General features: G+C 49.2%; 1 protein-coding gene across 1 annotated transcript in view; it reads right to left on the bottom strand.

Annotated features, from left to right (window-relative positions):
• Positions 1–12,816, bottom strand: part of ATG12 (autophagy related 12) — a 98,628-nt gene extending 85,812 nt beyond the window's left edge. Inside the window, exon 1 of the mRNA XM_075838902.1 lies at positions 12,682–12,816. Coding sequence (XP_075695017.1) covers positions 12,682–12,799 — 118 coding nt within the window. The 5' untranslated portion in view covers positions 12,800–12,816. The remainder of the gene's footprint in view (positions 1–12,681) is intronic.
• Positions 12,817–13,094: the final 278 nt, after the last annotated feature.

Here is a 13,094-nt window from a genome sequence, read left to right as displayed (position 1 = left end):
TCAATGGAAAAATCATCCACCAGAGCCCCCCTGTAGATAGCTCCACACACAGCCCCCCCTGTAGATAGCTCCACACACAGCCCCCCCCCCGTAGATAGCTCCACACACAGCCCCCCCCCCCCCGTAGATAGCTCCACACACAGCCCCCCCCGTAGATAGCTCCACACACAGCCCCCCCCGTAGATAGCTCCACACACAGCCCCCCCCCGTAGATAGCTCCACACACAGCCCCCCCCCGTAGATAGCTCCACACACAGCCCCCCCCGTAGATAGCTCCACACACAGCCCCCCCTGTAGATAGCTCCACACACAGCCCCCCCTGTAGATAGCTCCACACACAGCCCCCCCTGTAGATAGCTCCACACACAGCCCCCCCTGTAGATAGCTCCACACACAGCCCCCCCTGTAGATAGCTCCACACACAGCCCCCCCTGTAGATAGCTCCACACACAGCCCCCCCTGTAGATAGCATCACACACAGCCCACCCTGTAGATAGCACCACACACAGCCCACCCTGTAGATCGCTCCAGATACAGCCCACCCTGTACATAGTGTTAGATACAGCCCCCTGTACATAGTGCTAGATACAGCCCCCTGTAGATAGCTCCAGACACAGCCCCCCGTACATAGCTCCAGATACAGCCCCCCCCCCGGTAGGTAGCGCAACACACAGCCCCTTATACTTTGTGCGGAGAGCGGTAGAGGTAGCCGGCCCTACTGCTGCCACTCTCCGCTCTGCTTTCCCTCACTGTCAGAAGGAGGCAGGTGTCTTGCAGCGGCGTTCTCACTGGTGTCGATGCCAGCCCGGGAGTGGACCAGTCCAGTCACCTGACCGGTGAGGTCAGGTGACAGGTCAGGTGACAGGTCAGGTGACTGGACTGGTCCACTCCCGGGCAGGCATCGATCTCAGTGAGAACACCGCCGCAAGACTCCTGCCTTCTTCTGATCGCTGCTGCAGTCAGCAGCGATCAGCTGTTTAGATGCAGCGCACAGCGGGACATTTTGAAGACAGGCCGGGACGGGGTGAGAAACCGGGACTGTCCTGCCAGAATCCGGACGGTTGGGAGGTATGGACTTACCAGTAATTCGGTTTCTAAGAACCCTCCATGACAGTCCCACAGGAGGCAAGGGCTCCGCCTCTAATTGGGACATTAAACACAAGAGGTTAAATAGCTCCTTCCCGCCTCCCTCCCCAGTGTATTTCAAATTACCATATGGTAAAGTGATTCAACATACTTATTCTTTCATAATCACATTGATCACTTATGAATAAAAATACGGGGGGGGGGGGGACGGACTCAGGGTGCTGTCATGGAGGATTTCTTAGAAACCGAATTACCGGCAAGTCTAATTCTATTTTCGCTCTTACCTCTCTTGTGGTGCTGTCATGGAGGGTAACAAATGCAAAATTATTAGGACGACCACTATGGCGTGAAGAATTTTCCTGCCAAAAGAAAGAGATTCTCAACGGAAGCCAAATTAAGTCTGTAGCGGTTAAATTAATCTTTGGACGGAAGACCGACTAGCTGCTTTGCAGATCTGATCCAAGGTAGCATCACCTCTTTCAGCCCAAGATACAGACATTTCTCTGGTAGATTGAGCTTTTAGATTTTCTGGGAAATTAAGATCTGGGATCTGATAAGCTTCTATGATAGCTTTCTTAATCAGTTTGCAATGGTTGTTTTGGAAGCTTTTTTGCCTTTATTTGATCCCCAGGACTGGATAAAGATTTTGATCTGTCCTTCAAGAATTTGTCAATTCTAAATAGTTTAGTATGGTTTTGCGTACATCTAATGAGTGGAACTTCTCTTCCTTTTTATTCTTAGGATTTTGACAGAAAGATGGAAGTACAATAACCTGGGACATGTGGAATTCGGAAACCACTTTCGGTAAAAAGGTGGGGTCTGGACAAAAAATTATTCTGTCTTCCATAATTTTCAGATATGGTTGTCGTATGGAGAAGGCTTGAATTTCTCCCACTCTGTGTGCCGTAGTAATGGCCACTAGATGAGATGCTCAGTGGTTGGTTCAAACGGAGGTAAAGAAAGTCCATTTAACACAATATTTAGGTCCCAGGTGTGGTCTAGAATCATTTTCTTCAATGATAGACTGTAGGCTCCTACGAAAAATCTTTTGCCACCTCTGTGGGAAGCAAGAAACTGAACGATATCTGTACTTTTAGCGTACTTGGTTTTAAACCCTTCTCAAGACCTGCTTGTAGGAAGTCCAGAACTTTTTCTATGTTTGGATGAAGAATATTTGGTTTCTCATCCCCACACCAGGAAAGAAATTTCTTCCAAACTTTATAATAGATCGAATTGGTCACTTTTTTTTTACTCTTCTGTAGCGTATTTATTACTGATTCAGACAATCCTTTAGATGTTAGGATGGTGGCTTTAGAAGCCAGGCTGCTAGTTGAAGCTCTTGAGGGTCTGTATATAAAATTGGTCGATGATGTAGGAGATCCTGATGTATTGGTAGTATCCAAAGTTCTGCTAGTTTTAGACTGTTTAACAGGCCAAACCAGGCCCTTTTTGGCCAGAGGGGGGGCAATTAAGATAACCTTTGTTTTTCTCTAACCTTATCTTTTGTAAGGTCTCTGGTATTAAGGGGATTGGAGGAAAAGCATAAGCCAGTTGGAATTTGTGAACCAATATGTCTACCCCTAAACTCTTTTCCCTTGGATTTAGGGAAAAAATAGAGGAGTTTTTGAGTTCTGATTTGCGAATAAGTCCACTTCTGGAGATAGCCATTTTTGGGTTATGTGCAGATAGACTTCCTGTTTTAGGCACCACTCAGTTGGATCTAAGTCCTTTCGACTTAAAGAGGCTCTGTCACCACATTATAAGTGCCCTATCTCCTATATAAGGAGATCGGCGCTATAATGTAGGTGACAGTAATGCTTTTTATTTAGAAAAACGATCTATTTTAAACCACTTTGAGCGATTTTTAGCTATATGGTAATGAGTTTCTTAATGCCCAAGTGGGCGTGTTTTTACTTTAGACCAAGTAGGCGTTGTACAGAGGAGTGTATGACGCGGACCAATAAGCGTCATACACTTCTCTCCATTCATTTACACTGCACTAGCGATATAGTTATATCGTTATGTGCAGCCACATACACTAACATTACTGCAGTGTCCTGATAATTAATATACATCACTACCAGCCTGGACGTGATGTTTATTCAGAATCCTGACACTTCTGAATCTTTTCTGTGAGATTTACAGCAAGGCAAACGTAATCTCGCGAGATTACAATGTAACCTGTCATTTCAAACGAGATTACGTTTGCCTTGCTGTAAATCTCACAGAAAAGACTCAGAAGTGGTCAGGATTCTGAATAAACATCACGTCCAGGCTGGTAGTGATGTATATTCATTAGCAGGACACCTTTCCTTTAACATAAGTAGTATAGAGCTATATAAGTCGTCAAACTAATTTTGTTCGGTGCTCCGTCCCCTTTAGGGTGGGACTATGATAGCCACACCCCAACCTATGATCTTGATATTAGGCCGTGCCCCAGGCACGCCCTTCCGGTTTGGTCTTAAAGAACGACCCGTCTCTTCCGGATCCGTCGTACACCCCCTTCCGGTTTCCGTATTCTTCCCCGCCTATTCCGGAATCGCATCATATTTGATTGGTTATCGCTGTAACAATGCTGTGATTGGTGCGTACGGCATTGTGGGCGTGTTCATGCACGTAGAATGAATGCGATTGGTGCGCACTGAAACCATGATGTGATTGGGGCATACTGAGTTGTGGGCGTGTTCATTAAACAGAAACATGCCCCGAGATGCCTGGAATGTGTCCAAACATGTTTTCGGCGCCCCAACATGTTTTCTGCTGTTTTCTGAAAGTAGAAGTATACCTGTGCGCATGACAGGGTTACATTTTGAATAATGATTGTGATTGGTGCTTGTTGTAACCAAGGCATGACCAGGGTTATATTTGAACACATTATTCACAATTTATTTGAATAAAAGCGCAATTTGTTCTTTGTGTATAAAACACAGAAAATTGCTGGCTATATTTATTATAAAAAAAATTATGTTTAAAAGGATTCGAACGCACGCCAGCATAGATGATATATGCCGATTGGATTTTTAAGTCCAACGCCTTAAACCACTGGGCCATTCTATGTGGAAATAAAATGAAGAAGTGTATTTAGGTGATGATTGAGATGGAGCTTTAGCTTAGGCATAGCTAACATTGCGGAGCTAACATCGAATCCCACCCCAGGTAATCCTCTTACTGACCAGGCCTGAAAAGGTCTTAATGTCCAGCTACATTTTTCAGTTTTTACCGCTCTGTATTTCAGCAGCCATAATTTCTCTACCTTTTCATTGATGTGGCCGTATGAGGCCTCGTTTTATGCGGGAGAAGTTGTATTATTTTTCTTCATAGCTTGGTGGTAGAAAAAAAAAATTTTACAGCGTGAATATAAGAAAAAGCGATTTTTGGCATTGTTTCTCTTGTTAATTTTTTATCCCGTTCACGTTTCACAGGTTATTACGGCCGTTTACATACCGAATATGTGTAGTTTTTTTGCTTGTATTTAGTGTAGGGGCAATAAAATATATTTTATGCAAAATATACTTTTTTTTAATTTATTAATTTTTTTGTTACTTTTTTTTTAAATCCCATTAAGGGATAACGCTAGATATAACTTTATTTTTTACTTACTCCTGTATGCTAATACATCACATAGTGTGCCCAAACAGCAGGCTTACTGAACAGACAGACTTGGGGTCCTTTGTAGGTTCCTGGAGATGACTACAGAGGGACTACCTGGTCTTTGATCACGTCACCGGGTTTCCGATGACGAGATCAAAGCGGGTCGTTCCCTTTGATCTTGCCACAGTCATGGACCGCGGTGATCAAAGGGTTAAACTTCTGGGGTCCAAATGTTTTCAAGAGATCTGTGCGGGTCCCAAAGGTGACCTGTGGATATGTAAAAAAATGTTTCATGGAAAAACCCCTTTAACTCCGATTGCGGCCATTAAAAGGCTATGCACCTTAAACTGATGTTCCCTCTGATTTTTAGGGGACTCACAAAAAGAGGGAAGAATAATCTCTTGGTCTAGTTGAAATGGAGAGACTACCTTAGGAAGGAAACCCAGTAAAGTTTTCAAAATGACTATCGTCTAATAGTAGGGTATATGGAGGAAAGGCAGAGAGGGCCTGTATCTCACTTTGAGTGTCAGCATCTTTAGGGTTATAGAGTCTAGTGGTTCAAATAGTGAGTTTGTCACAGGCTGGAGAACAATTTTTAAGTCCCATGGAGGAACAGTTGACCTAATCTGGGGTTTACGCCTAGAGGCGGCTGCCAGGAATCTCCTGACCCAGGGGTGCTCCACCAATCTGAAATAAAAAAAGAAACTCAATGCGGTAATCTCAACTCTAATGGTGTTCGGCTTGAGGTTTTTATTTAATCGTGCCTAGAGAAAATCTAATATCAAGGGGATATATGGTTTGGCTAGGGGATCTATGTCTATTCCCGCAAAATTTGTAAACGCTTTCCAGGCTCTCAAATATATCTGCGCGGTAACCGGTTTCGTAAGGATTTCCCTTTCAGTCTCCAGTCTGTCAGGTGAAGTTTTTGTATTTCTGGGTGCATTACTTGGCCCTGGTATAGGAGATCTGGTATGGTCGGGAGAATCCAAGGCTGAGCCGAGGACAGTCTCCTTAACCATGTAAACCACGGTCTCTGCGACCAGAAGGGGGCTATTAGTATTGAAGAAGCCCTGTCTTCCCTGGTATTTCTTATCATCCTTGGAAGGAGACATAGGGGAGGAAAGGCATAACCACTCTCCTGATTCCAACACTGGGAATATGCATCTATTGCTGTTGGGTAGTCTGTGGGATCCAGGGAGAAGAATCTTTTGACCTTCCTGTTGTCTCTGGACGCAAACAGGTCTATCGAGGGAACACCCCAACACGTTTGTTTTTTTAAACAAAGTCAAAGAGGTGTCAGCACTGGTAAAGAGAGCCGACAGATTAGTACAGAGCGGCTTACGCTGAAGCAGGTTCTGCACTCAAACTCCGATGCACGCTGCAAACGTCTATATACGTGCTAACTGCACGGGGCATCGGCAGTTCGAATGTATTTAGCCTTATGGCAGTAGTTTCAAATTTTAGCCTGCAAATCATTTTTTTTTTCGTTTCCCAGTACATTATAGGCTACCAATAGAAACTACAACACCTCCAGCAAAAGATAAGCCCTTACACCACTCTATTGACAGAAAAATACGAGAGTTATGGCTCTAGGAAGGCGGGGAGTGAAAAACTAAAATTAAAAAAATGGGACCTGAAAGGGTTAATATTCTTACATTTTCAAAAGTGAGCTGGTCGCGCATCTCATGACCTATGATGTCACGTATGCTTCCCGCTGTAGTAACATCCCGTATACCAATAACATGGGCTAGGAGCTGATAGTCCTAGCCCAGTATACAGCATATCATAGTGATGTGTTATTTTGGGTGCGTGTAGTTTTGCGGAGAGGAACTTTGCATGCGCTGTCCCCGCTTTACGTTTGAGAGCTGGCTCGGAAATCGAGGGAGGAGCCTACTAGACGCTGCTTGAATCGGGCCAAGTATCATGGGAACTGTAGGCTCAACAATTCGCTGAGTAAACAAATACTCCCTGCAATTGCAGGCCAGCAATGAAAAGAAACGGTGCGTGCCAGGATCGCAAATATCGTTTACCGTTTTTTTTTTTTATACACACGGTCTCATTATGTTGGATACAGTTCTGCGAGACCAGCCTCTTTTACTCGGTCATTCCGGAGCCGCCACCATTCAGAAGGTAGGTGCAGACGGCACAGGCTCCAGACAGGATTAGAGTCTGGTCTCGTGAGAATAGGAAAATTTTGCGAGATTAGAATGTCTCCTGCATCGCTGTGAAGCAGACTGAGTTGATCGGACCGCATCACAGCGAGTAGAAGGCATTGCCCACTAAGGAGAATTTCAGTCTCCTCCCTGTAACGATGCTAGTAATTAGCATATTGGGCGCCAAATTGGAGCACCGCCGTAGCAGGACAACAGAGGGGACAATTTAAAAACAAGTGCAGGAATTAGGAGACCATGAGGGATAAGGGTTTATAAATGGTTTACAAAAAAAACAAAAAAACAACTGATGACATGTATATGATTGGTGGGCGTCCGACACCCTGCCTCCTTACCGATCAGCTGCCTCTGGGCATCGGATGTCCGTGTAGGAAGCAGATCTTGCTGCAGTACTGCAGATCCGCTCCTGTTCAAATGAACAGAACTGCAGTTTGCCCGCTATACAGTGGTCCGAGCGATCTTCTTCAGGCTCAAACTACTGCATACTGTTAAAAACATCCGGCACCCGGAGGCAGCCGAAACAGCTGATCAGTGCGGGGTCCGGGAGTCAGACCCACACCGATCATATATTGATGACCTATACTGTGAATAGGTCATCAGTTGTCCGGTTGTGGACAACCCCTTCAAAGGGCTTTTACCATGAGACATTTATGACATATCCACAGGATATGTCATAAATGCGGGTTCCACACCTATCTCTAGAACGGGGCCTGTTAAACCCTGTTCTAGCTTTGTGTGTTCTCGCTGACTCCCAAGAACTTCCTGTTTCCGTTACTCCATAGTAGTAAACGGCAGCCACGGAAGCAGCATAGCATGCGAGCTATACTGTTTCCGTAACCATACCTCCCAACTTCTGAATTCGGAAAAAAGGGCCATTTTAAGCCACGCCCCTAACCACGCCCAATATCCGGCATCAACACATGAAATCGCGGCCAGATCCTTCTGCAAATAACGTGCGCACATTCTCACTGCGGATCTCTAGACTGTCTGGATATCACAGATATTATGGATCCGGTTATATTGTCTTTGTGTTACTTTTCCTATCTTGGGTATAACATTTGCTCATCACAGAGGCAGCAGCTGCAGGACAAACCGAAAGGCTGAGAATAATGAACGTCAAGAGGGAGACCCTGTGGTGGATGACTTTTCAATTGACAGGTAGCAGAGTTACATGATGGGGATTTTTTTTTTCCAGTTGCTACCGGTCAATGGAAAAATCATCCACCAGAGCCCCCATGTAGATCGCTCCAGATACAGCCCCCCTGTACATAGCTCCACACACAGCCCCCCCCCTGTGCATAGCGCCACTCACAGCCCCCCCTGTGCATAGCGCCACGCACAGCGCCCCCCTGTGCATAGCGCCACGCACAGCCCCCCCCCTGTGCATAGCGCCACGCACAGCCCCCCCCCTGTGCATAGCGCCACGCACAGCCCCCCCCCGTGCATAGCGCCACGCACAGCCCCCCCCCCGTGCATAGCGCCACGCACAGCCCCCCCCCCTGTGCATAGCGCCAAGCACAGCCCCCACCCCCCCCTGTACATAGCGCCTCGCACAGCCCCCCCCCCCCTGTACATAGCGCCACGCACAGGCCCCCCCTGTACATAGCGCCACGCACAGCCCCCCCCCCCCCGTGCAAAGCGCCACGCACAGCCTCCACCCCCCGTACATAGCGCCACGCACAGCCTCCACCCCCCGTACATAGCGCCACACACAGCCCCGACCCCCCGTACATAGCGCCACGCACAGCCCCCACCCCCTGTACATAGCGCCACGCACAGCCCTCCCCCCGTACATAGCGCCACACAGCCCTCCCACCGTACATAGCGCCACGCACAGCCCCCCCCCCCCTGTACATAGCGCCACGCACAGCCCCCCCCCCCCCCCGTACATAGCGCCACTCACAGCCCCCACCCCCTGTACATAGCGCCACGCACAGCCCCCACATAGCGCCACGCACAGCCCCCACCCCAGATCTGGACAGTGACATCAGCGGCAACACCTGAAGGGGAATCCCCATGTGTTCGGGGATTCCGCTTCAGGAGTTTCCCCTGATGTCACTGCCCAGATATGGACAGAGACATCAAGCGCTCTGTCCAGGAGCGGAATCCCCGAACACACGGGGATTCCGCTCCTTCAGGGAGCTAAAATGGAGCTAGCACATAGCAGAGCGGGGAGATACCTCCCTGCTCTGCTATAGTGGCGTCACTACAGCAGTAGCAGCAGCAGCTGCTAGCGGCGCCATGGAAGGTGTCGCCGGGCCAGGGCGCTTTTAAAACAAGCAGGGGAAGGGAGCCAGCGCAGTGCTCCCTTCCACCTGCTGTACACCCCGGCCCTGCCACACAGTGTACAGCCATTAGACCGAATGGCATAAACTCCTCCTCCTCACATGCACTCTGCGCTGTGAGGAGGAGGAGATAGAGCGCAAGCCACGGAAAACCCAGCCATCACTCGGGACACATTCCGGTGATGGCCGTGTATTACCCGGCCCCATAGACTTCTATGGGAGCCGGGCGGCCGGGTACCCGGCCGAAAATAGAGCATTATCTGAAGAGAGAAAAACGTACACAGCGCCACATGGTGCAAGATAAACCATAAAAGCTAGTACTGGCAGGTACAGCTTAATGTAAAAGTCCGTTAGATGAAGCCAGGTTGCAGCTTTCCGTATCCAGGTACCGGCATCAATGTGATTGAGCCGCAGGCGAGTAAGGGTAGTATATTTCAGTGAAATATATAAATAAAACTGGATATTTTTTGGAGAGCGCTACTTGATATGAAGAAAAGGCAGATGAGTAATCATGAGTTGATTTATTATGCAACGCGTTTCAACGCAGGACATGCGTCTACGTCAGGCAAAGAAATCGGTAAGATATGGACAGAGACATCAAGCGCTCTGTCCAGAAGCGGAATCCTCGAAAACACGGGGATTCCGCTCCTTCAAGGAGCTAAAGTGCGGCTAGCACATAGCAGAGCGGGGTGATACCTCCCTGCTCTGCTATAGTGGCGTTGCTGCAGCAGTAGTAGTAGCAGCAGCAGCAGCTGCTGCTGCTAGCGGTGCCATCGAAGGTGTCGCCAGGCCAGGGCGCTTTTAAAACAAGCAGGGGAAGGGAGCCAGCGCAGCGCTCCCTTCCACCTGCTGTACACCCCGGCCCTGCCACACAGTGTACAGCGATGCCATTCGTCAGAATGGCATCAACTCCTCCTCCTCACATGCACTCTGCGCTGTGAGGAGGAGATAGAGCGCAAGCGCCGGAAAACTCGGCAATCACTCGGGACACATCCCGGTGATGACCGTGTATTACCCGGCCCCATAGACTTCTATGGGAGCCGGGGGGCTGGGTACCCGGCCGAAGATAGAGCATCTCCTATTTTTTGACGGCCGGTTTTCCCGGCCGTCAAAAAAACGGTCGTGTGAATGGCCCCATTAGGGGTCTATTATTCCTAATGCAGCCGGGTGCCGGCCGATTTATGAACGGCCGGCACCCGGCCAGGAAACCCTGTCGTGTGAATGAGGCCTTAGGCCTCATTCACACGACATGGTCCGAGTGTCGGCCGATAAAAACGGACGTTTTGCATCCGTTCCGATTCCGTGTTGCCGTTTTTAACGGCCGATTTTGACCCGGTTTGCATCCGTTTTTTTCCCTGTCCGTTTTAAAATCGAATGAATTTCATTTAAATTTGTTGCCACACAATTCCCTCTGTAGATAATGCCGCAGCCCCCCTGGTAGGTAATGCCACCCAGCCCACGGCAGGTAAGGCCACCCAGCCCACGGCAGGTAAGGCCACCCAGCCCACGGCAGGTAAGGCCACCCAGCCCACGGCAGGTAAGGCCACCCAGCCCACGGCAGGTAAGGCCACCCAGCCCACGGCAGGTAAGGCCACCCAGCCCACGGCAGGTAAGGCCACCCAGCCCACGGCAGGTAAGGCCACCCAGCCCACGGCAGGTAAGGCCACCAAGTCCCATGTAGGTAATGCCACACAGCCCCCTGTAAGTACCACCCATCCCCCCCTTCCAGGAGAAGTCACTGACTTCAATGTCCATATATGGACGGTGTAGTCACGGACTTCTCCTGTAGCGGAATCCCGGGCCACAGGGTCGGGGATTCCGCTTCAGAAGTGAGTGACGTCGCTGTGTCCATATACGGACAGTGTAGTCACTCACTTCTCCTGTAGAAGAATCCCCGGCCATAGGGTCGGGGATTCCGCTTCAGAAGTGACGTCGCTGTGTTCATATATGGACAGTGTAGTCACACACTTCTCCTGTAGCGGAATCCCCGGCCATAGGGTCGGGGATTCAGCTTCAGAAGTGAGTGACGTAGCTGTGTCCATATATGGACAATGTAGTCACCCACTTGTCCTGTAGAAGAATCCCCGGCCATAGGGTCGGGGATTCCGCTTCAGAAGTGACGTCGCTGTGTTCATATATGGACAGTGTAGTCACTCACTTCTCCTGTAGCGGAATCCCCGGCCATAGGGTCGGGGATTCCGCTTCAGAAGTGAGTGACGTCGCTGTGTCCATATATGGACAGTGTAGTCACTCACTACTCCTGTAGCGGAATCCTCAATCCCCGGTCGGGGATGGGGGATTCCGACTCCTAAAGGGAGCAAAAAAAGACCCGACTCCTCACATGCACTCTGCCGGCCCTACTGCTGCCACTCTCCGCTCTGCTTTCACTCACCGTCAGAAGAAGTCAGGAGTCTTGCAGCGGCGTTCTCACTGGTGTCGATGCCAGCCCGGGAGTGGACCAGTCCAGTCATCTGACCGGTGAGGTCAGATGACAGGTCAAGTGACTCGACTGGTCCACTCCCGGGCCGGCATCGATCCCAGTGAGAACACCGCCGCAAGACTCCTGCCTTCTTCTGATCGCTGCTGCCGTCAGCAGCGATCACTTGTTTTGATACAGCTCCCGGCTGGACATTTTGAAGACCGGGCGGGACGGCGGACAGCGGTGAGAAACCGGGACTGTCCCGCTGGAATCGGGACGGTTTGAAAAAAAAAAAAACATTTAAAGGGGTATTCCGGTTACAACAAGTTACCCCCTATCCGTAGGGTAAGGGGTAACTTGCTGATCTTTGGGTGTCCGACAGCTTGGACCCCCACCGTTTACAAGGACGGGGAGCCAGAAGTTGCAGAACCCCAAGTTTGAACTGAGCGGCAGGTCGCTCATGCACACTGCCGCTCCATTCATTTTCTATGGCAGCGCCGGAAAAAGCTAAACACTGCACTCGGCTATCTCTAGCGCTCCCATAGAGAACGAATGGAGCGGTAGTGCGCATGAGTGACCTGCCGCTCGGTACAAACGTGGGGTTCGGGCAACTTCAGGCTCGCCGTTCTTGTAAACGGTGGGGGTCTGAGCTGTCGGACACCCACCAATCAGCAAGTTATCCCATACACTACGGAAACTTGTATCCGGAATATGTTTACACATTCAGCATCAGCAGCAGAAATAAGGGGGAAGACGCTCGGATTTCTCACGCGGATGTGCCAGTGGGCAAATATTGAGCATGCTACAGATAATAAAATCCACAGCGCTGTTATTATTTCAGATGCAGGTTTATTCCACTGCATGTAAATGGGGTATAAAATATCCAATTCACTTGCATTGGATGTGAAACACCAAGGGATTTGATGAGGATTTTAGGTGTGGAATCCGCTCCTAACTCATCAAATCCTGAACATGTGAACATAGCCTTAGCGTGCAGGGTATTCTATTTTATCTAACAGTTTAATGGTAAAACACAAGGATTCCACAATGCCGGACTACAGCGAACTCAACTTTGAGCGCCCCCTAAAGGACTACAATGACACCACTTTCAGCACGATAACTTTCTTACTTTTACGTTTCGCCTCGCACATCAGCTCCTCGGATGTTGGTGACACTGCGGGTGCGGGTACAGACTCACTCGCTGCATCACCGCCACCATTACCCTGACTTCCGCCCGCTTCCTCCATCTTGGTTTCTGGCAGCTTAATCACTGAAAAGCCGGAAGCGGAAATACATCACCACCCGGTTAGTACTGTCAGACGTAATTGATTACCGATAGAGTTGCGTCTAGAATGGAGTTGTTCCTGGATAGTCTCCCTCCTGCAACTTCATTCTAGACGGTTCATTAGTGAGGTAGATGGGAGTTGCTGGAGGGAGCACCTGCCAGGAATAAATCCATTCTAGACAATTTACTAGTGAGTTGACTAGATTAGAGTTGCTGGAGGGAGGACTTTATCGGAACAACTCCAATCTAGACAGGTC

This window comes from Rhinoderma darwinii, chromosome 10 (assembly GCF_050947455.1).
Source record: "Rhinoderma darwinii isolate aRhiDar2 chromosome 10, aRhiDar2.hap1, whole genome shotgun sequence".
Classification (NCBI taxonomy): Eukaryota; Metazoa; Chordata; class Amphibia; order Anura; family Rhinodermatidae; genus Rhinoderma; species Rhinoderma darwinii.
This window is presented reverse-complemented; position numbering and strand designations above follow the sequence as displayed.